Below are 24,558 nucleotides of genomic sequence, written 5' to 3'. Positions count from 1 at the left end.
GGGGGAAAAAAACATTACTGTAGCTACTTGCTGGAAAAATTTTTTGTAAAAAAACTAGTATGTGCAAATGTGATCTATTATCCTGACCATTTAATAAGCATTGTTGGTAGACAGGAGTGCCCTGGGTTTAACTAGCCTATATAATTTAGTTCTCTTGTTAAAAGTTTTTGGGTTGTTGCATTGAGTTTTTGATAAATTAATGTGCTAATAGGCTATTATTCGTTGAATAACATGTACATACATTGTGACTTATAGAAAATATTTGTCTGTGTTTGTAAAGAGGCGGAAGGCTAAATCCCTACAGAGGTCTATGCCTGGAACACCCTGCACTTTTTAAAGAAAAATTATACATGTATCCATCAGTGCAGTAGTCGTTAATGGCAGGAAAATTTTTGGAGTTCAGGGCTGAAACAGGACACAAGCTTCTAAATGAAAGAGTCACATAACCAGTCTAGTATGTGTCATCATTGTAAGGATTATGTTTTTCAGGCAGTACAATCTGATAGTTCGTCTGTTGATGTGCTGATTAATGATTAACAAGAGCATCAAAATATTTAACAGTTTATTACAAGAAACATGGAAACAGGAAAATTGCAATCACATACTGGGGTGCAGGGGGAAAACTGCGATCACAGACAAGGGGACCAGCTATCATGGATTGTGCCCTAGGCAGCCACCCTTGTCGCCTATGTTTAGGGCCTGTGTACAAAAATGCAAATCTACCTCATCATTTTGCATTTTTTAAGGGAGTGCCGCACATTTCTTGTTACCTACATGCAGTATTGTTTTTTTAAGGTAGCTTGCTTGCTTGAGCACAAAAAATTCCACATAGTGTCTCTGAAGAAGTGTCCTGTGACCTTGGAACTGTGAGGCTTATGGCCCCCAATAAATCACTCTGTCATAGGGCTCAATCCTGCCGAATGAAAAACTTCCTCCTTGGGTGACACAATAACCAATTATGTGGCACCCAGCAGAACTGCCTGCCACATTCAGCATTCTCAAGATTAGATATCAAACTGCATGCTGAGTCACTACACTGCTCAGGTTTAGATATCAAACTGCATGCTGTGTCACTACACTGCTCAGGATATCTAATCCTGAGCAGTGTAGTGACACAGCATGCAGTTTGATAAATGTGTCACTACACTACACTAAATGTGTCACTACGCACAGCATGCTGTGCACTACACTGCTCAGGTTTGATATCAAATGCATGCGTGTCACTACACTGCTCAGATTAGATATCAAACTGCATGCTGTGTCACTACATGCTCAGGTTTAGATATCAAACTGCATGCTGTGTCACTACACTGCTCAGGATTAGATATCAAACTGCATGCTTCATCACTACACTGATCAGGATTAAATATCAAACTGCATGCTGTGTCACTACACTGCTCAGGATATCTAATCCTGAGCAGTGTAATGACACAGCATGCAGTTTGATAAATGTGTCACTACACTACACTAAATGTGTCACTACAGCACAGCATGCTGTGTCACTACACTGCTCAGGTTTAGATATCAAACTGCATGCTGTGTCACTACACTGCTCAGGATTAGATATCAAACTGCATGCTGTGTCACTACACTGCTCAGGTTTAGATATCAAACTGCATGCTGTGTCACTACACTGCTCAGGATTAGATATCAAACTGCATGCTTCATCACTACACTGATCAGGATTAAATATCAAACTGCAATGCAAATTAAAATAATTTTATTACTCGCTAAATGGCCTAATAGAGGAGAGCTGGCTATATCTGATGATATTGAGCATTTTGTGAATTCGTTGCTGTATTAATAATCAAGGAAAATCACTGAAAACAGGTTGAGAATAGTAATCAGTTTAAGGGGAAGTTTCCAGACCCACCCATTTTCAGCTCACCAACTGCCACTGCACCTGGAAAAAAGGATCCCCAATTATATTCTTGCCTAGACATTGAAACATGGTTTTACCCCAGGATGTGAAGTTTTAATAAGAATAAACATAACAGAAAATATACAATCTCTCCTTTTTTCAAACAAGCCAGGAGCAAGTGTGGGAATGTTGTCAAAGAGATTTGGTCTGAAACAGAGAAACAGAGATTAGGTGCTTCTAGAAATGCTGAAAAGAGTATAAATAGTAACCAGACAGATATTAGCCACAGGCTAACCGTACACAGAGATAATTTTAAAAGGTGAGATCCCTGGCACAGCAGAATTCCTATTCACAGTATACAGCGAGAACAGGCAATGGAAGACATGCAGTGTAGCTACCAGGACCCAGTCACCAATTTTTCATAAGCACAGTTCTGGGAACTGAGTTGAACCTCACTTTGAAAATATCTGAACTAGGACACTCCAAACACAGTTATGTAGTTGCAGGAAATGTGTGGTTTGGCCACTAGCTGGCAATGTGTAGCTACATATATTCAGGAGGCTTCAACTGTCTGTTTCTGGGTGTTTGGATTTCAGGAGAGACTATAGAAACATGAGTTGATGGTGGCTGCATGAGAAGAAAAATGCTCAATGGACTTTTACAAACCTCATGAGAGAGGGACTTAAACACTGTAATGCACGGTGTGATACTACAAATAGGCAGTAAATTACATTTTTTACATTACAGGCATTTAACACTTATGTAGAGTCACCTACTCAGCTTTTTTTGTACTGCTGGATAAATACTGAAGCAATGCTGATTAAGTATCTTGCTCAAGCAGTGTCCTACCTGGGAATCAAACCTGCAATCTTCCGGTTACAAGGCTAGTTCCTTAACCATTACATTCGACGGCCATCTACAGTAATTTGTAAATGGTCGTTAATTTTGACCAATCACAAATGACCATGTGAACAAATTATGCATTTGAAGACAAGTAAACGTTTAAAACCACAGAACTGATCTTCTTCTTCGTATTATTATTATTATTATTATTGTTGTTGTTAATGTTGTCATAATCACATCAATCATCATAACCATTACAATTATTACATTTATTTTCACCTTATTAAATCGCTCTATGGGCAGGTACTTGACAAAAGAAAGATCGCGAGCAGAATAGGACTACTGAAAAAGCCGAGGTGGCGTGCTGTCTTGATTAATTTCCCAGCTGGTCAATAGTATTGACAAAGGCGAAAAGGGAAGAGAATCTTGGTACGCTCTATGGTCGTAGTGTGTAGGGAGAAGGAGAGGGAGAAGGAGGGGGAAGAAGCGAGAGAGAGAGAGTGAGAGGGGTGGGGGGAGAAAGAGAGAGAGAGAGCAGTTATACAGATCAGTTATTCACATTCTCTAGCTGAGCAAGTTAACGCAAAAAATAAAAAGCCCTCGGCACTGAGCTGAGGACTAGAGGCGCTCAAAGGATCAAGGAAGAAAGCAAAGGGTCCGCTTAAGAAATCGGAGGAACTGAGGGCTCCAACATTTAGCAAGAAGCTGTAGCCTAATTGAAAACTGCAAGGATGATCGCCACCACGCAACAGAATATGACCACAGAGCTGGTAAACTCAACCAAAATGCATGTGCTCAGCATGTCGTGCTTGATAAACCGCATGGAAGATTCCAAACTGACAGAAATTACCAGTGAGCGCAGACTGTCAAATGAAACTGGTTACACCCGGGGACTGTCACTGAGCCGCTCACTGGGACATAAGCAAACTACACCGGGTCCGCAAGCCACTTCGGCCGTAGCACGATGTGTTTGTGCGTGCGTGCGTGCGTGAGGTGCATATGTGTTAGTGTGAGTGCGTGCGCACGCTTATAGGAGTATGTGATAATGTGAGTGTAGGTGTTTGTGTGCGTGCGTGTGTGGGTGTCGGAAGGAGGTCCCTCATATGAAGAATGCAGTGCCATTTAATTGTTTCTGTGTATTTGCAATTTAAACCCAAGCGAAACCATGTTGACCGTTGTAATGCTACCGTTCATTCATCGTCATGCTCTCCTCACGATCCCATTCACACTTCCTATAAAATCAATCGCTGTCCGTAGTTAGTTGTAGCCTACTCTGTGTAGCCTACTGCAGTGTGCGCCTGAGAATTACTTCCATTGACTTAATGCTTTTCTTCTTCGTTGCTAATTGCAAAACCCTTAATTTTCCTATTAGGCACACAGGGTACCGTATCCACGTTACTCAGTGATTAAATGAATACCCCACCAGTTCCATCCATTTATATCGATCATCGCTGCCTTAAAGTTTTGCGAAACTCGTTAGGTTGCTTAATTCAACCAGACTGTAGTTCAATATTTCTGGTCTGGTATGATTGCGTGCGCTTGGCCTGGGCATTATGCGTGTGTAGAACAGACGCAGGCAATAGCCTACTGTAATTGTCAGATAGTGAAGATGCATGATTTGCATCTGCAATTACTGAAGCTGCTCATTTGTACATCTGAAGTATATTAGCTATGGGGAAAACACAGAAATAACAACGGTACAGTTTTAATATTGATATTATTTGTGTGTGTGTCTGTCTGTCTGTATGTGCGTGTGTGTGATGAGTTGTGTGATTAGTTAGGTGCCAATAAGGTCTCGATGTTGACATGTTAATATGTGCATGCCCATGACAGTATACACTCTGAAATCCTCAAACAAGCACTTTGTCATTTTCAAATACTGTACTTAGAGGTTTAGTTACTGAATCTACATTAAGTGTATTCCCATGGAAGTAGAAACGATTTTGAGTAGTCATGGAATACCATAAGCTTAGTTTTAAGTGAGCGTGTCCACAGTATATTGTGGCTGGCTGCGGTTAATTAAGAAATCAAATAGTTAAATTTATTTCCCCCTTGAAAGAAAATTCAGTTATTTGTTGGTGCAGAACAGGATTATAAACGGGCCGCGATTCTTCCGTTTCTCTTCTCTGCCATATTCTGCCTTTAATGAACGTCTCATTTGCTGGTGGCTGACAAGAAATCACCACACGTTTCATATTTAAGGAGCTTGCACACCACGGGACTTGGGTCATCAGTCCACATCCCACCCGTCACCCACGCGCAACATGAAAAGTACGAAAAGTTGCTGTTGTATTGCTTTTGCCGTTGCACCTGCATGCTCCTGGAATAATAAGGAGGGGAATGCGGGAGCACGGCTGCTTTTCAAGGGCAGTACACATTGCATAGAAGCGGTTACGCTGCTCCCGTGAAATAAAAATTCATTTCAGTTTCAAAAGCAGTCGAGCGTGACGACATGAGCGGAACCGGAGAAGGATCAGGCTTAATTATGGGCGGTGAGAAACGTATTGCAGACAAGGGATACCTACCTCCTGCCCCCACAAATGAGTTTTTTGTGTGTTATATTGTGGAAAGTGTCGGCACGAAGCAATATGTAGCTACCCAAACATTGCCCTGTGGATCTTGGGGGCAAATGACCGCGATTGCAAATTGTACTGAAGGTATTGTTACATCTGCATTCTGCAAATTAATTAGTTGTTTAGCGCGAATATGCGCCCAGTTTTTGCTAATATTTTTTTAAAAATCTGGCTTAGTTTGCTGCTGGTTTTTTAATGACAACATAGGAACAGACGTTTTCGCGCTACCCTGAACGTAGCCTAGCCTTCATGTGGGAGGATGAATAGGAATGAACAAAATAAAAATGAGCAGAAAATTAAATAATGAGACGGTTGTCCAGGCAGTAGAGTCTGCCCGTTTTCAGATATATTTCCTGAATTTCAATTTATCTTCCACTTTGTTTCTAAATTATTACCCTTCCGTGCGGTACAATATACAGGCATTGTTACACAACATTACCAAGGATTAAAATGAACTCTCGTATGTTCTGTTGTCACGACTGCATACACTTCCCGCCGATGCAGCTTCTACGGCCAACAGTCTGTTATCAATTTCACCTACTGCAGAAAATTCTAAACTTTCACCGTCTACGCAACCCCGTTATATTTTTATTTACTTGCTTATTAAGCGGTTTATTTTTATTTTTTGTATCACGGATTCCATGTGCCTGTAGCTACACATTCCTGAAATTATGAGGAAACCCTACACGAGCTAATTTGTACGGCTTCTCCCTGTCAGGAATTAATTCATGAAAAGGACGTTACTACTACTATTTTTGAGGCGCTGTAGTTTTTTTTTTGTGGTATGTTACTACATTGTTTATATTATTTCTGTTATTAGTGATCAATGTTTGAGGACCGTGTGCAGGTAAGTTCAGGACCATCAAATATGCACCGTTTAAGTTCTCGTCAAAGCTAAGCTGCTAGTTGTAAATTATGTTGGACATTTGTTAAGGACTCCCTGATATCTCGACCCCTCGGGATTTATTTTCGCCTGTAAGAAATCCGTGAGCTCAGCAATACAGTACTAGTAGCTATGATTCTGATGGTATCTCACTCTTTCCTATAGCAGTCATTTACTACAACAGACTAACATCCTACCCATTCTGTTTGAACATATGAGCAAACGCCTTTATCTTTGTCTTTGTTCTGTGTTAGCTGTTAAAAGTGCCATTTATAATTGCTTTTAGATACTATACGCAATCTACACTCTGCAGACAAACTTCCAGTGCTACAGAAAAACATTCAGAGATTAATTTAACTGCACCTCCCGATGTCCAATGGCCTTTTCAGGCTTCCTATTACATATGATGCCCTAATTAAATCAGTATGCTCCATCTGAAGCTGCACAGGCAAACGGAAATCACAGTTGAACCTTTTATACTTGTTTTTTTTAAATGACATTTTCTTTGCTTTGGACAAAGGCCCACAGTGAAGATAAATGCCACCTGTCTTCCTTTCCGATGACTTGTTGCCACATAGGAGTTTTGGAGGGAGTGTGCAGACTTTTTACAGTCTGGGAGACCAAACCCTTTTAATTAAAAAATGTTTCTTCCAAAAAATATTCCTAAATTAAGAAAGGGTCTATCATAGTCACGGAAAACCAAAACCAGTGAAAGGGGAGCGACAAAATTGTAACCTTGTTTGCATCGACTTTATTCCAGTGAGAAGAAGGCAAGTCCCATTTTCTGTTCTGGTCCTGTGGTATATTTTGTCTTCTTTTGGCATAGCTGAAACAGAACCATTTCTAAAACAGATTTTGAAAATTACTTTATGTATGCACAGGGAAAACAAAATACTTCAGCCTGCATTGGTTATTATAACACAGAATTTGTCATTTAAGAATATAATTAGGAGGTTTCTTCAATGCACTCAACTTTAGATGTTAACTTCCCAAAGATTATGCTAAAGTATCTTTCTGACCCAATATCTCAGAAACTGTTCAGGAAATGCGATGCCTAATCTCTGTCCCTTGGGAAAGTTCCATCGCCATGCATCAAATAACCCTGTTCATTAACACAATTCCAATAGTATTGATATCTGATATATATATATATTTGGAGGGGGTCGTTCATCCAATTTTTCTTTGTTGGAGTACAGAGATAATCTCAATAAATCTTCCCCCAAACCCCCTGGGACCCTTGCAAGCTGCCATTTCATGTTCCATCATCTATTATTTGTCTTCTTCATCGTTATGTAGAATTTTAAATTTTCTCAAATTATTTGTTCTCTTCATATTCCAGCATTTACCATTTTTCCTCCTCACTTGTGGCATCGACCGCGTTTGGCTATTCGAAGAGCGTATTCAGTCAACTATATTTACTACGATCAGTGCCATTTATCATAACTGGCAGCAACTCTTTTGTGCTTTGCCATGAGATCGATTTCTCTTTGTATTTCCCCTTTTGAGGCCGATTCCATTACTGAAGAGGTTAATTTCTTCTTTTCTCTCATCCTTATCGAAGTTATGGCATTGCTTCTGACTGCAACATCATCACGTGCTTCCCAGTTTGAATTTTAGTAGCCTCATCTGTATCCAATGTATTCCTCTGCCGATTGATATAAGAAAATGATCAGTCTCCCTGTCAGAATGTTCGTACAGGGATAGCCGATCCATTTCCAGGGGATCGTGGATAAGTCAGCTAGCTATGGCTTATATGCTTTTGTGCTTGATAAAGTGGGCGACCGCAAGTTAACTGACCGTATCATGGGATTGATATTTCATCCCACAGCAGAGTAGTTACTGCATAGGAAACGATCGCCTTTCAATTAGCACAGTCCCCTCCAAAGGGAAGTATGGCCTCTTCAGCAGGCAAGTGGAATCTGCAGTACACGTCAGTGAGAAACCAAAACTTCCTTCTGTGATGTTCTTCAGTTTTAGCATAATGTGGCCCCTGTTGGTGTTAGTTGCCCTTCTTAATTTTGTTCTTTTTAGTTCTGTCTGGTGATCCTGAGTAACTGTTTTTGAGGATCAAAGTAGGGATGAACATCCGCAAGCTGATCTCAGAAATATTTAATCAGCGCGGTACTTCAACGCGTGCCACAATAACTTTTATTTGGAATATCATGGTGATAAATTCAAATTATACCTAAAAAACAAGGTGCAATGTCTGGTGAATGCACTTTAAAAGGATTCACATGTAAAAAGAATCTCTACTTTGAAACCCAACAAAACAAAATCTCTTTCACTATTGTAAAATTTTTGTTTTTCTAATTTATTTTTACAACTAGTGCACATTTTAATCAGTTATTTACATTAGGCATGTATGTTATACATTATTTATGTTCAAACATACATTTATAATATGCTAATTCATTTTATTAGAAGATAGAAAAATTTCTCATTGTCATTGTGGGCTGCCTCAAGAGCGATGCAGCACTGTCACTTGGAAACGTTCATGATATTACCTTATCTTGTGTGGTTTACTTGGTGTACAGTCATTATTTTCATGTGTATACAGATGCAGTTATTCAGGAACAATATGAAAGACAGACCATACAAAACACTGTGTGTGTGTGTGGTGTGCCTGTTGCCTATGGGTGTGCATGTGTGTGTGCCTGTGAGTGTGTGCGTGCCTGTTGACTGTGTGTGTGCCTCTATGTGTGTGTGTTTAAAAGAGAAACTGAGGTGAACTTCTCAAACATAGAGTAAATCCGATCTGTTTGATTTACAGATAAGATAAAGGTAATTCCCACTGGCTGCATTAAAAGCGAGCTGGAGGAGAGAACACCGGCAACATGTCTGGCTTCAGAAAAGGCCTGTTGAGTCTTTTGAAACAGGGAGCAGAAGAGCTGTTTCCTCCTCCCAGCTTGCTTTTAAAGGTGTTCTGTGGGCATTTGTGTGTGTGTGTGTGTGTGTGTGCACCGGTCATCCATAATTTTGCTGTAACACATTACACACATTATTGCTTTCATTTCAAAACTTAAAAGGGTAAGAGTAAAGTTAGAGTAGTAGTAGTTGTAGTAGTACAGTGCACCAGTATGGCCACAGATTTCTTTATTTCCTTCTGAGACACCTGTTATGGCCTATGATTTGTGGCCCTGTTATGACAAGACTCAATTACATCTGAAGGGTTTTAATTTTTACAGCAAGGTAAACAAAGATGTTTCAGCATCTGTGGAGGACACAGTGTGAAAAATACCACAAAAGTCCCAAACATACAATACTGCTGTCAGGGGTGTCTCACACATACTCTGGTTGTCTGCGTCTGTCATCTCATCAGTGATCAGACTTCTCAATCAGCAGATGTTCTCAAATGTTCTGCTAGACAAGCAGAAAATGGAAAATGACCCCACATCCCCCCCCCCCCCACACACACACACACAGACAGTTAATTTCCCATTATGTGCACGTCCAGATGGTTCTGTCACATTTCTCTGGCTATCCAAACAGTGTAGGTCACACAGTTATTTTATATTTCTCTATTGCATTTTTCTCTTCTCCTGAATTGTAAAGTCCAGTTGTAACTGCAGGCTCAACCCTTCACTCTTACATCCTCTTTCAGTGCCTGACAAGCACATGCATCCTCCAGGCCCCTAACGCACATGGCCTGGTCGTCACTTTGGGTTCTGCGGTCAGCCCCAATTGCCCCCGATTTCGTTTGCACCAGTTCAGCTGCTTATGCAGAAACCAGACTGCAGGCCCGCCAACGAGCAAAGGAGTGACTCTTTTACAAGGAGGGGGCCGTACCCCAGGGACTGAATCCCTCCCTCCCTGGGCGACAGCAGCAGGAGCGCTATTAATGTGCCAGTCTGCGTTGCCGACGGACAGACTCCGCTGGCAGGGTCAGGCCTCGGACAGCGTAGCGCACGGCGTAACGGGAGGCCGGGTCATGGGGGCGATGCAGAAGCACACCTCACGCCGCTCTCTCGCTCGCGCTACGATGCGTTCGCTGTCTCTTCCCATGTGCTGCCCATATATAGCGCCCCGGCTTCTCTGGACCGGGAGCCCGCGGGATCGTTAGAATGAAGAAGTGGGGATTGCTCTGGAAACGCTCATATTTGCACTTGCCCTCCCTTCTGGATGCTTCAACTGTGTGACATAACAGCATTCATTTACCTAGCGTGAATAAGAGCTGTCTATATGGGGAAAGGTCTCTGGACAAAAAAAGAAGCAAAATTCTGAATCTTGGGGCAGTGTCTCCGTTTGGTTGTGTGTTTTTGTGGCAGTTGGGATTTGAGTAATGGGGATTAAAGGGAGACTCTGCCTGTCGTGCTGTGGGGAGTCTCTGCCTGTTGGGCTGCGGGACACTCTGCCTGTCGGGTTTACGGAGACCGCCTGTCAGGCGCTGGCTGAATTAGGGCAGTGTGTGGGGGGGAAACGGCGGGAGGCGGAACATGGCTGCCGGAGGGGAGGGGCTGGATAGCGATTATGTGCCTGAGAGGGGAGGGGGTGGGGGGATTCAGGCGAGGGGGGCTTTTGTGCTTCTTTGCAGCGGCGGGCGGCGTATGACAGGGACAGCGAGGAGCGCTGCGGGCGGGAGATACCGGGTCCTGCGATTTTCCTGACGCACTGTTCGCCTGTAACGAAGCATCTGAAGAGATGCAAATCTCCATTTGCAAATCTCCATGTTATGCTACTTTACCTTGCAGTGTCCCTGCTAATAACGTGTGCCAACAGAAAACATTAATCCAACTTTGCCTAAATACGCTATCTATGTCATAGCGACCAACCTGGTCCCAAACTTGGAAATAATTTTTCATTACAAATTTTAGATGTATTGTAATACAATACATGCAGACCTTTGTTTTCAAGCAATTGTGTCAGGTTTTTGTTTTGATTTCTTGTTTTCAGAGCACTGTCCTCACAGTTTTGCTTATCCATTAAAAACACGCTAGAGGTTGTCAACCTGAAAAAGACATGTGCTCCTGCGATATCTACAGGGTGCAAACACTGTGAGCTAATCTTAATTCTTTTATCATGGTTTTGTGGGTTGTTACTGGGATGCAGCATTATTATTGTGAGCTAAGCTTACCAATGGCATAGCCAGGAATTCATTTTGGTGGTAGGGGGTTGGAGGGGGAAGGGAGGCTGAGCAGATGGATTGTCGAGGGGGGGGGGGGGGAAGGGGGGCATTGATTACTATTCAAATTTTCCTCTAATTAAAATAAACTGTATAAATTATTTTAGATATTCTTCACCAAAAATGTGGCATTGACTTTAATTCTAATGCTTTAGAAATAGGCACACTAGAAATCACATGCCATGATTTTATATGTTGAGTTGAATTAAATTAAAATAAATCAATGGGGCTCTTCTGTATGTACAAATTCAAAAAGAAATATTAATAGAAAATTTATAGAAATTGTTTATAGCTGCAAGTGGTGCATTAGTGGCAGTGCATAACTACTGTGTGTCATTTAGTTATCTTTTAAGAAACTGTGCATCCCCTGTTTTTTCTCGCTCTATTACTTTTCTCCTTTTTGACTGAGAAGTGCCTGGATGCATCTGGTTGCTTCATCAATCACCGCAATGTCTTAAGTCAGTTCAGACGTGTTCAGAAATGCGTGCCTCCTCTTTGAAGCATGCAAAGCTAGTCACTGCTTCTTGTCTCTGAGCGGTCCACCCGCTGAGTCTCCACGCTTTGATACTACTTGTGCACACTGCAGGATCTCAGCTGGCCATATTTCTGAACCGTAGAGCCAAGGACATCATTTATATTCATGAATTCTGAAATAAGTAGTGATTTAGTTTTTTTATACTGCTTATTACATTTATATTTTGTCACAAAATTATTCACAGTAAGCAGGATTATAATTTGTTTTCTTATACTATGGTTTTGTGTGTGTGCTAGCTCCTCCCCCTTTCTTTTTTCTTGCTCTGCTCAAAGCTGCCCCTCTCTCCCCCTTCCCTGGTGAGTTGGAAATTTTCTGCCTTTAAATGTCACACTGGAAAATTTATGTAAAATTGGTACTTTTTCATATATTATGTACATTCATTGAATAGAATTTAATTCATAATTTGTGGTTTGGGAACTGTTAGCATAGCTCACAAAGGGCTTGTGGTAGCTGGTGAATGTGAAATTTATGAGGCAGAATATATGGGTGGAATGCATGCTATCCATTGGAAATTCTCTTGTTTCTCATGATAGCATTATCTTTATGTACATGAAATAATTTAAATGCTGATTTAGTAAGACCAGTTGGATGTTTATTCTTAAACCTTCATTCACAAAATTGGAATATTTCCATCAACAATCAGAATCTCCTTTTTTGAAGGAATAGGATGTTTTGTTTTTTTATTCTTTTCAACTTTACTGTATGTTTTTGCTTTGCCAATATGGTATTTATGTGTACTTTTAAAAAGCTCTCAGAAGCTCTCAGAACATCAGGTAGCTTTAAAAGGCTGCAGCCTACATATCAACAGATTCATTTGTAAGAGTGTTTATTTACAATTGTAGACATAAATATTCATTTTATTATTCTGCCTGTACTTACGAGCATAGCAGTCTCAGTTTGTGTGCACCACAGTAAGTAGTTCCAAAAAAAACCGAAAAGATTAAACACAACTTTAAAGGAGAGCGGTCTCTTTGTCTCTGACATAAATGCGCATGCTCTTCCATTGCTTTGAGTAGGCTCCATTTGCTCCAAGGCTGCTGGGTTTGGTCACGGTTATGGCAGGCATGGCAGCGTAATTGGTCGTATACAATTATGCAGATTTCACCCAGCGGCCTCTGCAACAGCTGCAGTAGTGTTACAAGTCTTCTCGGCATGATTTATGGTGTTGTTTATGCCGTCTTTTGCAGGTGATCCCGCGAGTCTAATTTATGAATCGCTTCAGTTGTTGACTCTGCGCAGAACCTACTGGAAGTGGTCTCTGCGCACAGGGAATTGGTTGAATAATTGCTCGTGGTTTCGAAGCTCAGGTGCTTTTTTTTCCTCTTTGTTTCTGATCTTCACAATGACTTCCCATTCGGCAGTGTAGATTTTGAGCGAGGAAGAAAGTGAAATTTTGCCACGTTGCTTTTCAGAGGAGAAAGGAAGTGTTGTGTGCGTACAGTATGTGTGTGTGTATGTGCGTGTGTATGTGTGTGTGTATCACATGTTAGGAGACCAGGGGGGTGTATTATTGAACTTTACAAGGGAGAGACGTCCCCAGGAGGCTTGTCTATCCGCTTCCATCCTGTAGTGTGTTCTTTCAATTAATTGTTTCCCCTGGAGCCAAATGGTCATTCTTCATATTGATTGGCTACCTCTTTTGGATGTATTAAACTCTCCCAGCACCACTGGCTACTGGCACCGATTCCTCACGCGAACTCAGCGCTGTGCCAGCCGCCCGGCCGATGGCAGGGGGGGCTGGGAGGTAGTCCCTCTTCCTCATCTCAGAGAGGTAGGCCCTGTCCGTCGTCTCAGAGAGGTAGGCCCCGTCCCTCGTCTCAGAGAGGTAGGCCCCGTCCCTCGTCTCAGAGAGGTAGGCCCCGTCCCTCGTCTCAGAGAGGTAGGCCCCATCCCCCGTCTCAGAGAGGTAGGCCCTGTCCCTCGTCTCAGAGAGGTAGGCCCCATCCCCCATCTCAGAGAGGTAGGCCCCGTTCCTAGTCTCAGAGGGGGGTCGCCCACGCCCGCTCCTCCCTTGTTGTGTGCTTTTCCGATGGGCTGATTGATTCATCGAGGGTTCGTTGTAATGTCAGCCTCACGGTGCCTTTCCAAATCAATGTTCTGAGGCCGATGTGTGCATGTTCCCCCCCCCAGCTGTTGTTATTCGATGTATCTCTGCGTCAGCCTTACGTCTGCGTCAGCACCGGGCTCCCAAGTCTCCAGCCTCGCTTCCTCTCCGCGTGACAGCCACCTTTCCTCTCCATTGGCCGCTGCCTTTCCGCACCCCCACCCGCCCAGGCCCCCTTTAATTGAAAGCGTCCTCTTAATTTCTACGCCCGGAGGGGGGGGGGGGACGTAGTCGGAGCCGCGGTGAATCCCATTAGAGGAGTTTTAACGTTATCTGGGCGTACCGTAATTATACAGACAACTCAGAAATAAAAACACCAGAGTCAGAGCCGGGATCAGCCAGGCGAACAAATTACACAAATTGAGCCGGGGGTGCTCGCCCCGCGCGGCGCTTTAATGGCGCGCGCCTCGCCCGTGTCTCGCTGCGAGAAGGGGGCGACGCGGGCGGTGTGCGCCTGAATCTCCGTAATGAGATTAAACCCAAAAAAAGACAACGGCAGTCACGGAGCAGCTCGTTTTATCCTTGTAGGTGTTTTGTGTTTTCCCGGATCCCCCGCTGATGAAGCCGACCCCGACCCATCGATCTGCTGGTGACAGCTGGCCTGCCCCGAGGCAGAACATCGGTTCGGACGCGTCCCCATTGGCCAGGGCTCAGCGGTTTTAATTTGGGGGTTGTTGTAGCACTGGTGTTTGGGACAGCCTTTAAAAAATAAGGTTTTGGCTGGAGTCCACGCGGCAGAGCGATCAATATCTTTTTTTACCTCCTCAGAACTTATTTGTTGAAAATGAAATTAAGAACAGAGCCACAAATTTATGTGACACAAGAAATAAATATCAGCCCGCCAATGAAGAACGTGAGGTAGGAGGGTGAGGAGGGTGATGGCTACTTCTCAAAGTAAAGGGACAGTAAAATTGGTCCTGCAGTAAAACTCAGCCTTTTGCTGTTCTCTCATTTTGATTAACACCCACCCTCTCTTCTTCCTCGCCCCTTCAGCCGTCTCTCTTCCCACATTTCTGTGTTTATTTGTCATTGTGACGAGGGCCAGACCGGGAGGAAAATCAAGTTCTGGCAACTCGACTGGCCCACCCCGAGGGGAGAAGGGTTACAATCGTGGACCTGGAGGGGCTGTGGGGGGGATTGTTAGGATCGTGGTCCAAAAGTGCCCCAGTGAATGGACTGGTCCATCTGCCACCTGCCAGAATTGCCTGATGGCCAGTCCGACTGCGATTGTGATTGGTCGATTATCTCTGAAACGTGGAAGGGAGCTCTGTACTGTTACCGCCGCCATCCTATCTCGTACACTTACACAGAAACCCCAACATTTAGAATGGGGTTTGCTTGGTAAAACATTCAGATCTACAAATGTGATTAGAAACTGAATTATTGACTACCCAGCTCTACTTGTGCTTGGCCTAAATTTTCATATAATTCCCTACCAACAGGGTCTTTTTTAATAGCACCAGCCATATCAGTTTGCAGCCTTGACTCCCCAGCCACTGGTTGGGGAGTCAACTGACTGGTTGGTGGGAGGAGCAGAATTGCGCTGGGGCTTAGCAGCATTATACTTTGTGATCAGGCCTTGGGTCTTTAGATTTATGATGTAATCTCAGCCCCTCTGGTCCCACTGCTGCCTTTCCATAAGAGCATAATGTCAGTTACACCTGTGCAGCATAAATGTGTATGCGTGCGTGTGTGTGTGTGTGTGTTTGTGTGTGTGCGTGTGTGTGTTTGCAAGTGCCATTTACAGTTGCTGCTCCACACCATTCTAACACTGCTTCCATCATAACTGACATAGTCAGTTGATTAAGGATGATTTGGGCTTTTATTTTCTGTGTGCATATTGTGCAATTGTGTGTGTGAGAGAGCATGTATGTATACCTGTCTGTATATATGTGTGCAAGGAAATGTGTGTATGCCATATGTGTTTTGTTTGGGCTAACCACACAGGCAAACCTATAATAATAATACCAATAAAACCAATTTATCATTTTTATGTTTGGTTGTCTGGGGTATATACATTGACTACTTGTGAGAGGGTTGCAAATAAGAGGCCTCTTCAAAAATGAAAGGATGTTCTGCTCTGTTTCCACCATCATGGGCGGCCTCTTGGTATGGAGAAGGTGCTGCTTTTTGTGTCCCTGAATAACTGCTGTGAGAGTCTAGTTTAATGGCCCGATTAATCCATTTAACAGTCCTTGTGAGAATTATGACTTGTTTTGCCAGCGACACCGTCAATGAGTAGATTCAAAGTCTTAAGACATCCCAGCGTCAGAACATCTGTGGCCCTTTATTTTGTGTTAACTGTAGTCTCAATGAAAGAATTAAATGTTAGTCTGTGTATGCAATTACAAGCATGTGCATACACGTATGTGTGTGTAAATATACATGCTTGCAGGAGTATTTATAGGTACTGTATAATATTGTTTGTTTTTGATTATGTTCACAACAGTGAAAGAGATGCCCCTTGTATAATTTTGATAGTCCCTGATAATTAGTGGATTCGGATATTCACGCTTGCGGAGTTGGCTCACAAAATATGGAGATACTTCTATTCTTCAGGTGGACATGCTGTAATTACTGTTTGCATGCAGCATCAGAATAAAGTGCGCAGTTGAAAACGGGTAGCACAAAATACTACGGTGTTTCTTCTGATCTCACCCACAAGACATTGTAAATTACGGAGAGACTGCGTGGTGCAGTCCTCGCGGTGGCCGACTCTCAACCCAAATACAGATTCCCCCACCGTGGCACTGTCTGGGCCGCGATCCCATCTGCTGTCTGTGGCGGTCTAAGTAAAGTGGAAAAAATGCATAAGAAACGTGCACGTATGTATATCAGTTACAGAGGACCTGAAAGCTGTTGACCAAATTGACGGGGAGGGAAGTGTTGTGTAGAAGCAGACTCGGGCCAGACTGTGAGTCAGAAGCACGTTGAGGGCAGGTCTGGCCGTGCCAATAAAGACACGGCGGCAGAGAGGGGACGTTTAATGGGACGCAGTGGTCTGCCTGCGAGCCGGTGGTGCTCAGTCCCCAGCTCCGCTCAAAGTTCCCTTCCCGGAGCTCTTCGCTAGTATTTCAGTTTTACAGTGTTTTCGATTGGCCCAGGCTGTTTCTGTGTGCGATAAGGGGTAGTTTGCAGATATTTACGTTATTGACGTTTCTGAGGGCCTGCTAGCTTTACAGTGACAGATATAGGGGCATCCAGGGGTTTGTGGTTTTAAGCAAAAAATAAATAATGCCCTGTGTGTGACCCCAAAGCACCTAGTGCAGGGGTGAAAACGAGGGAAGAAACATGATTCTTTTAAAATGTCAAACAGCTTTTCGAAATGTGTGTTTTATTGTACACAAATAGATACCACAGATTTGCTTCATTAACTCACTCCCTTGGAAACTTGCTCAGCTCAAAATCTGTCCGATTTAGATGGAACCCGACACACAGTAATAGAGGGGGGAGTGTTTTCCAGTTTTTTTTCATTAAGGGAATGTGTGACCCATTACCGCTTAATGCTCACCTTTTTGCATCAGTGCTAATGGTTGCCGTGTGTTAGGGAAACTTGTATCTTATAAGAAGGGGCTTGAAAAGACGTGATTGCATTACGCTGCTTTGAAGTTGTATTCGTTATTAGTAACTCTGAGGTTCCCATCTGTGTTCTACTGTGGTGCGGGAGCACGTTTATGTGTTTGTGCTTATTTTCATAAATGTGTATGCGCGTGTGTGAGTGAGCGCATTTTGGTATGTATATATGCTGCATAAATGTATATGTGTATCAGTGTGTTTGTGTGTATACTGTATAAGCATGCAACTCAATGTGTATGAATGTGTTTGTGTTTGGACTGTATAATTGTGCAGGTGTGTGTGTGTATGTGTGCACATGTGTGAGTGTGTGTGTGTATGTGTGTGCGTTTTTGCATGTGTGAGTGTGTGTGTGTGTGTGTGTGAGTGTGTGTATGTGTGTGTGTTTTTGCATGTGTGAGTATATGTGTGTTCGTGTGAGTGTGTGTGTGTGTTTTCACATGTGTGAGTATGTGTGTGTTTGTATGTGTGTGAGTGTGTGTGTGTTTGTGTGTGTGTTAGGGTGTTCCTGTTTCTTTTGGCCCCAGCTTCTTGACAGCTGGTGGCACACAGGGGCCCTGGCTGCATACCCGAGTGGGGGGGGGGGGGGGTGCATCTCGGGCCGGCCTGAGAGGCTAGCCGTGAAGACGGAGATAATAAAGGCTGTTTTATGGTTTTTAGGTTTAAGGTTTTACGGCAGGAGCCCGTGATTGAGCTCCTTGTGGCAGCGCCAGGCCACACGTTACTGCCTGAGCCATCATTACCAGGGAGCTCACGTTGCCTTTGAAAAGGGCCACGATCACGTCTGACTAAAGCCACCGCTCCCCTCCTTCGAGTCATTGAGCCTGGGTCCCGGTGACCAGCAGTTATTCCGAAATTTATTACAGACCAAACAGAAACACAAACCACACAGACTCAGACCTCTAATACTGCTGCGTTTAACTGTTTTACATAATTCCTCCGTCTTCCTTTATTTGGCTTTTTTACTGACAGGAGCAGTCAATTTGCTTAATTAAGTTGCGCCAAAGAGCAGTTGCTTACGGCGTCCATAAAGGCTGCAGTATTGATAAGAGAATATTTCATGGGCTTGAAGAGTTTATGCATTTTATTTATGGTACTATAAAGCTGCCCCCCTCTCCCCCCCCTCCCACACACAGGCAAATACTCTTACAGGTGAAATTAGTCTTTGACAGAAAAATACAGACGGCAATTAATTTCTCATTTAATGCTTGAACCCCCCCTCTGAGTTACGCTCTCTTTTCTCTCTGGAGGCCCTCTGTACTGATCCAGCCTCTGAAACAATCCCTGCAGCGAGGCTGTGGAAATGAAGCGGCACTGATGTGCTCCTCTCAGCGCCTGAGAAACGCCTTACCCAGCATGTGTGTGTGTGTACGCGTGTGTGTGTGCCTGTGTGTGTGTGTGAGAGAGAGTCTGGAGTGTGCGTGTGTATGTGTGTGTGTGTACGCGTGTGTGTGTGCGTGTGTGTGTGTGACAGAGAGTCTGGAGTGTGCGTGTGTATGTGTATATGTGTGTGAGTGTGTGTGTGTGTGTGTGTGTGAGTATGGAGGGGCGTTTGTGTGTGTGTGTCTGTGAAAGTGTGTGTGCCTCTGTCGCAGGATTAATTCTGGTGTAATTATTTCACTAGACCTCGTATTGCTGTATTTCTCTGTGATCGCTTATCTAGTTTTATTTGTTGGTTTGTTTTAATATTCTTCTTGTATTGAGGCATTTTGGGATTTTGGTGGTTTATGCAAGGTCACTTGGGAAGGGGGGAGTGGCTAGCAAAGGGTTGAGCAACCTGCGCATCCGTATGTCTTCCCTTTATCCGGGGCACTCTGATGAGCACGGGTGGTGTGGCATGTGCTCCATGTACAGTGTATTCACAAAAGCTGATAATGTCAATGTACCATTGAAATTTTTAATCTCCTGCCTCACACATGTTATGCATGTTTTCTTAATCGGTGCATTTGATGCAAACATCGCTTTTTAAGGAACGTGTTTGATCTTAGTTTTACGAGTGAGAAATAAACGAACCTGGTTACGCATGCGTGAGTGTGTGTGGAGTGTGTGTGTGTGTGTGTGTATGTGTGTGTGTGTGTGTGTGTGTGTGTGTGTGTGCGTGTGTGTGTGTGTGAGTGAGTGAATGTGTCTGTGTGTGTATGTGAATTAGTGTGTTTGTTTGTGTGAATTAGTGAGTCTCTGTGCGTGTGTATGTGTGAGTGTGTTTGAATTAGTGAGTCTGTGTGTATGTGTATGTATATGTGTGTTTGAAGTGTGTGTCTGTCTGTGTGTGATTGTAACTGTTTCTGTATTTGTGTTTTGTAGCAGGACTTGGGGGGTTCAGGGGGACCCCCCCGAAACTGGAAGGGCATTGGGATTGCGATGGTGGTGATCCTGGGGGTTATGTCTTTGGTCATCCTTGCTGTCATCCTGCTGAGCCCTGGTAAGACGGCCTGAAGGGGGGTGCAGGGCTGGGGGAGGGGGAGTGGTGGGGGACCGGGGGGGGGGGGCGGGGATGGAGAGGGGGAGGTGAACACACTCATATTCAATTCATGCACACACACACAGACAGAGGTACATGCACACACACATACACATGTTTAAAAAATAAAATATAGCTGCTTTTATGGCAGGCTGAGAACTCACTGATAAGTGACATCAAACGTTATGACCTCCTGTGAATTTCATTAGCTTTGGCAGTTGAGTTGTGGAAGGAAAGTAAGACAGGAAAGTGTTTTCATTCATCCTTTGCGGCCCCCTCCCTTTTTCAGATGAGTCTCGGCTCACTCTCCTGTCCCCCCTGACTGTAGAGGATTTGGAGACTGAGGAGTTCAAAGTTCATGACCCCTGCGTGACCTGGCTGAATGGTGAGAGCTGCCGTACAGATCCGTGTGGGAGGGTTCAGTCAAATCCAGGGGGGTTATTGTTCCTATGCACCCCTTCGTGCATGTTTTCATGGTTTTAACCGTCCAAATGTATCACCTTCTGAATTGAGATAAAACATTTCCCAATGCTGTCCTTACCTGACTGTAACAATCAAACTGCCATGTCTTTGAATAGCTAAGCCACAGACCACCAGGAGGCTAATAGAAGGTTGACAAAAAATTCTTTATCCAATTGTGACTACAGGCAGCAATTAAATTTTAATGCTATTTAACATACTATTACATTCAGTCATGTCTCAAATTAGATTATATATCAACTTCAGACTGATTAAAATGTAATAATAAATATAAACATATAATACATGATAATAATGATAATATTAATAAGGACGTGTAAATCAGATACCATTTTATTTCATCTAAATGGCTGTAATCCATCATTCAAGAACTGTGGAACTAAACAAAATATTCTTTCAAAAAATATATATATATTCTTAAATTTTCGGAGGATCCCCCACAAATACACACATCTTCATAACCTTTTTGGGGCCCCAACCCCTGTTTGGATCCCTTGCCTCTCCCCCCGGAGTGTTTCCTGTTGCCGCCCGATTCCAGTTGCGTTTCCTGTCGCAGAGAACGAGGTGGCGCTCCGCAGCCGGGCGGGATACGTGCTGAAACACAGCCTCCACCTCAACCTCACCACCACCCTGCTGGACAACTCCACCTTCGTGAGTCACTGCCCAGCCGCTGGCTCTGGCACTGACCGGAGAGAGAGAGGGAGAACGGGGCAGAGAGAGGGAGAGAGAGGGAGAGAGGGAAAGAGAGAGGGTGTGAAAAGAGAAAGACACAGAGAGAGGAGGAGAGAGAGGTGGAGAGATAGAGAAAGAGAGTGAGCGAGGCAGGGAGTGAGAGATGGTGTGCGAGACAGAGATAGAGTTAGAGAGAAAGAGACAGAGAGAGTGTGTGAGAGAGAGAGAGAGAGAGAGGGAGAGAGGCAGGCAGTGGGAGAGACAGTGAGAGATAGAGAAAGATGGTGTACAAGAAAGAGATAGAGAGTTAGAGAGAGACAGAGAGAGTGTGAGAGAGATAGAGCACCCAAGTATGCTCATGCAGTGGCTGCCTCCTCTCTCTTCTAATGCATGGGGTTGACTCACAAACCAAGCCTTTGCATCTGGCTTCAAAGAGATAGTGGAGCGATGGCAATGCTTTGAAACGTCCTCGTTCAGCGCAGAGATGTATGTGGGTCACCCCCCTCGCAGCTCAGCGCGTCTCTGTCAAACTCAGAGAGCTCTCTGCCACTCCCTCCTGTGCCACACCACACTTCTCTGATGTGCACCCTCATTAGTCCCACACACTGGCCCGTATACACATGTACAGCACACGCACGTGCGCGCACATACGCGCACTTGCACACACACACACACACACACACCAGTGCTCCCGAATGCTAAGGCTCACGGTTAAACTTGGGGACAGACACACAAGGGGGCAGATGAGCCAGGTCCTCTGGGGCAGAGCCTGACCAGCGCCTCTCTCTCTCTTCCTCTTTTTCTCACTCTCTCTCTCTCTTCCTCTTTTTCTCACTCTCTCTCTCTCTCTTATTCCCTCCGCTTTCCAAGGACCTGAAAGCCATCAAATTCCAGGTGTCTGCCGACCAGAAGTTTATCCTGCTGGCCTACGACATTCACCCGGTGAGAAAGATGTGCGTCGGTGAAACCATTCTCCTTCCAGGCACAGCATCATGGGAGATGCAGTCCTTTCCAAAGCCCTGCCCTAATGAACAAAGTAGTTTTCATCATTACCTTCTCACACGCACAGTTGTTGCATAGCTGAGAGAGTGACGCTGGCACGAGGCTCGGAGAGGGAGGTGTCCATTTGCATTAAAGACGCTGAGGCTACCCCTCGGTCTGCGCTGGCCTAGTTTCCTTTGTGAAGGACAGGCACAGCAGCCCTGCTCCATGCACAGCAGTTTTATTCAGTGTTTGCTTTGATCCGACGCTCTTCTCCCGCTGGCTGCCGGCCGTTAGCGAGCATCAGGCGTGTAACGGCGGCACCGCGAAGCCGGCTCCCAGACAAAGGGAGAGAGAGCCGCCAGCACCCGCTGCTGCATTTTCTGTTCTTTGCGCGAATCGCGACGAATCACGGAGAAAACGTGCGGGGAATTGAATATTCGAACTCGGGGGCGGGAGGGGGGAAACGGGGTGGGGTGGGGGTGGGGGGGGGGTGGATGCGAGCGGGAAGACGAATCGGCTTCGTGCCAGTGCAGAGCTGCGGCGAGCGCAACAGAGGAGGGGTTCTCATGATGAAAGTTGTGTGCCAGATTCTACGGATCGCCGTTTCCCTTTTTTTCCCTGAGCGCGCTCCTGTAACCGCGGACGCGAGGCGAACGCGGGCAGAGCGCAGGCAGAGCGCAGGCAGAGCGCAGGCTGGCTGAATCACCTCGCCGTCTCTGTGAACCGAATGAAACGCGTTCGTCTTTCCCCGCCGCCTCCGCCAGCGAGACGTCCTGCGCTGACCCTCTCCACAGCGTAAATAACGCCGCGCTTAATAAATTGTTTTCACTTTTCCCAGCAGAGCGACAGAGAGGTGCTGTGGGAGAGCAGTCCAAATAAAGAGAGAAAGGGTATTAGAGAGAAAAATCCTCTGTCGGCACAATTCTTATTGCTTATTAAAACCTGGTACTGATATATATCACAGTTCTCTTTTGTGTTTGTGTGTGTGTGTGTGTGTGTGTGTGTACACGCGTATGCCCTTTACGCTGTACATCACATTTTTGGCATTACTCTGTTGTCATCGTTGCACTTTAAATCAAAAAAGCATTTTCCAGCAGCAGTCTCTGGTTACCGAGAGTCCCAAATAGCCTTCGATCTGGATTTCTCTTACAGGATAAGGGCTGGTTTTGGTCGCGCTCGAGGGACTGCGCTGGCATTTACCAGCAGCGTGCGAGCGAGCGTGGCCCACTGGAGGAGGACCGCAAGCGGGCTGCTGCCTCTTTGTATGCACCTTTTGTTTTGCATGCGCTCTTCCTGCCAATCTGCATTCGCTCCAGGTTCAGAAGGATCAGCCGTCTGCGCGCATGCAGATGCGTCCGCAGCCTGGAATGCGTGAGAGCGCGTGTGCGCGCTCATACCTCTCTGTGTGTGAGGGACTCGGTGCGCCTTTCAACAATTTACGGGGATTTTTTTTTTTTGTAATCGGACGCGCGTCCATGTCACCCTGGAGTGAGTGAGGATGTGTCCGTGAACGTGCGAGAGGAAAGGTTGTCTTTTTCCCCTCCTCTCTCCCGTTTTCCCTCCTTCCTCCGCTCTCTCTGTAGGGCTGTTTTTGCTGACTGGGGCGGTTTGCGCTGAAAGCTGGCTGCCGCGTTCGTAGGGGAGGCTGAGAGGGGGGCGGTCTGCGGAAGATGGCTGCCAGGCCTGAGCACGGCGGATGAGGGATGAGGCAACGCGTGCCAGTCGTCCAGCCTGTATCAATCAAACGCAGGGCCGGGGAGAGGGAGTGCCGGGGGTGGGGGGGCGCGTGGGCTCGGTGTAAATCGAAACCTTTTTTTCTTTTGCAACGGGGCGGTAAGCGAAGTGCCGTGGACGTTGTGGTTCACTGGAGGACCGATGATATGTAGGCAAGACGGAAAGATTAATACGAGGAGGTGCGGCTCTGATGGGGGGGAGCGGGGGCGGGGGGGTGCACGTGTGGCAGGAAGCACCTTGCGGCTGAACGGAGAGGTCGTATCAGGTGAAAGTGGCGGAACTGCACAGGTGTACAGACGCAGCAGGACTGAGGGAGGGAGGGAGGGAGAGACAGAAGGCCAAGAGGAGAGGAATGGTAGGAGGCAATGCATTATTGGAGAGATGAAGGAGAACAGGAAGAGATGGCGGCGCCTCCCAGTCAAACAGTGAATGAGAGGAATGAGGGAGAAGCGCGTGCATGGAGGACGAGCGCGGGCGCGGGGTCTCTCTCCCGAGGGCCCCGCTCTAATTGGCCCGTTAAAAACCGGCTTTACGCGGCCTGTGTAAAGGGCTCCTCAGAGCCGCGGTGCTATCGCTCTCCTCTGAAAACCTTTTCACGTGCTTAACACCCCTCCTCTCCCACTCAAACCCCCCCTTCCGAGCCCTATTACAGCGAGAGGCCTGTGGGGGGGGGCCAGGCGTTCTGCTGAGGCACGGTGGGGGGATCTCCCATTTTCCACGCTCTGCGAAGCCTCGT

General features: G+C 45.2%; 1 protein-coding gene across 1 annotated transcript in view; it reads left to right on the top strand.

Annotated features, from left to right (window-relative positions):
- The first annotated feature begins 3,180 nt into the window (after positions 1 to 3,180).
- LOC135234435 (inactive dipeptidyl peptidase 10) overlaps positions 3,181 to 24,558 on the top strand; it is a 43,882-nt gene continuing 22,504 nt past the window's right edge. The window contains exons 1-5 of the mRNA XM_064299044.1: positions 3,181 to 3,474; positions 19,796 to 19,913; positions 20,242 to 20,337; positions 20,989 to 21,083; positions 21,975 to 22,046. Of these exons, the coding sequence (XP_064155114.1) occupies positions 3,436 to 3,474; positions 19,796 to 19,913; positions 20,242 to 20,337; positions 20,989 to 21,083; positions 21,975 to 22,046 (420 nt within the window). The 5' untranslated portion in view covers positions 3,181 to 3,435. The remainder of the gene's footprint in view (positions 3,475 to 19,795; positions 19,914 to 20,241; positions 20,338 to 20,988; positions 21,084 to 21,974; positions 22,047 to 24,558) is intronic.

This window comes from Anguilla rostrata, chromosome 11, assembly GCF_018555375.3.
Source record: "Anguilla rostrata isolate EN2019 chromosome 11, ASM1855537v3, whole genome shotgun sequence".
In the NCBI taxonomy this organism is placed as follows: Eukaryota; Metazoa; Chordata; class Actinopteri; order Anguilliformes; family Anguillidae; genus Anguilla; species Anguilla rostrata.
This window is presented reverse-complemented; position numbering and strand designations above follow the sequence as displayed.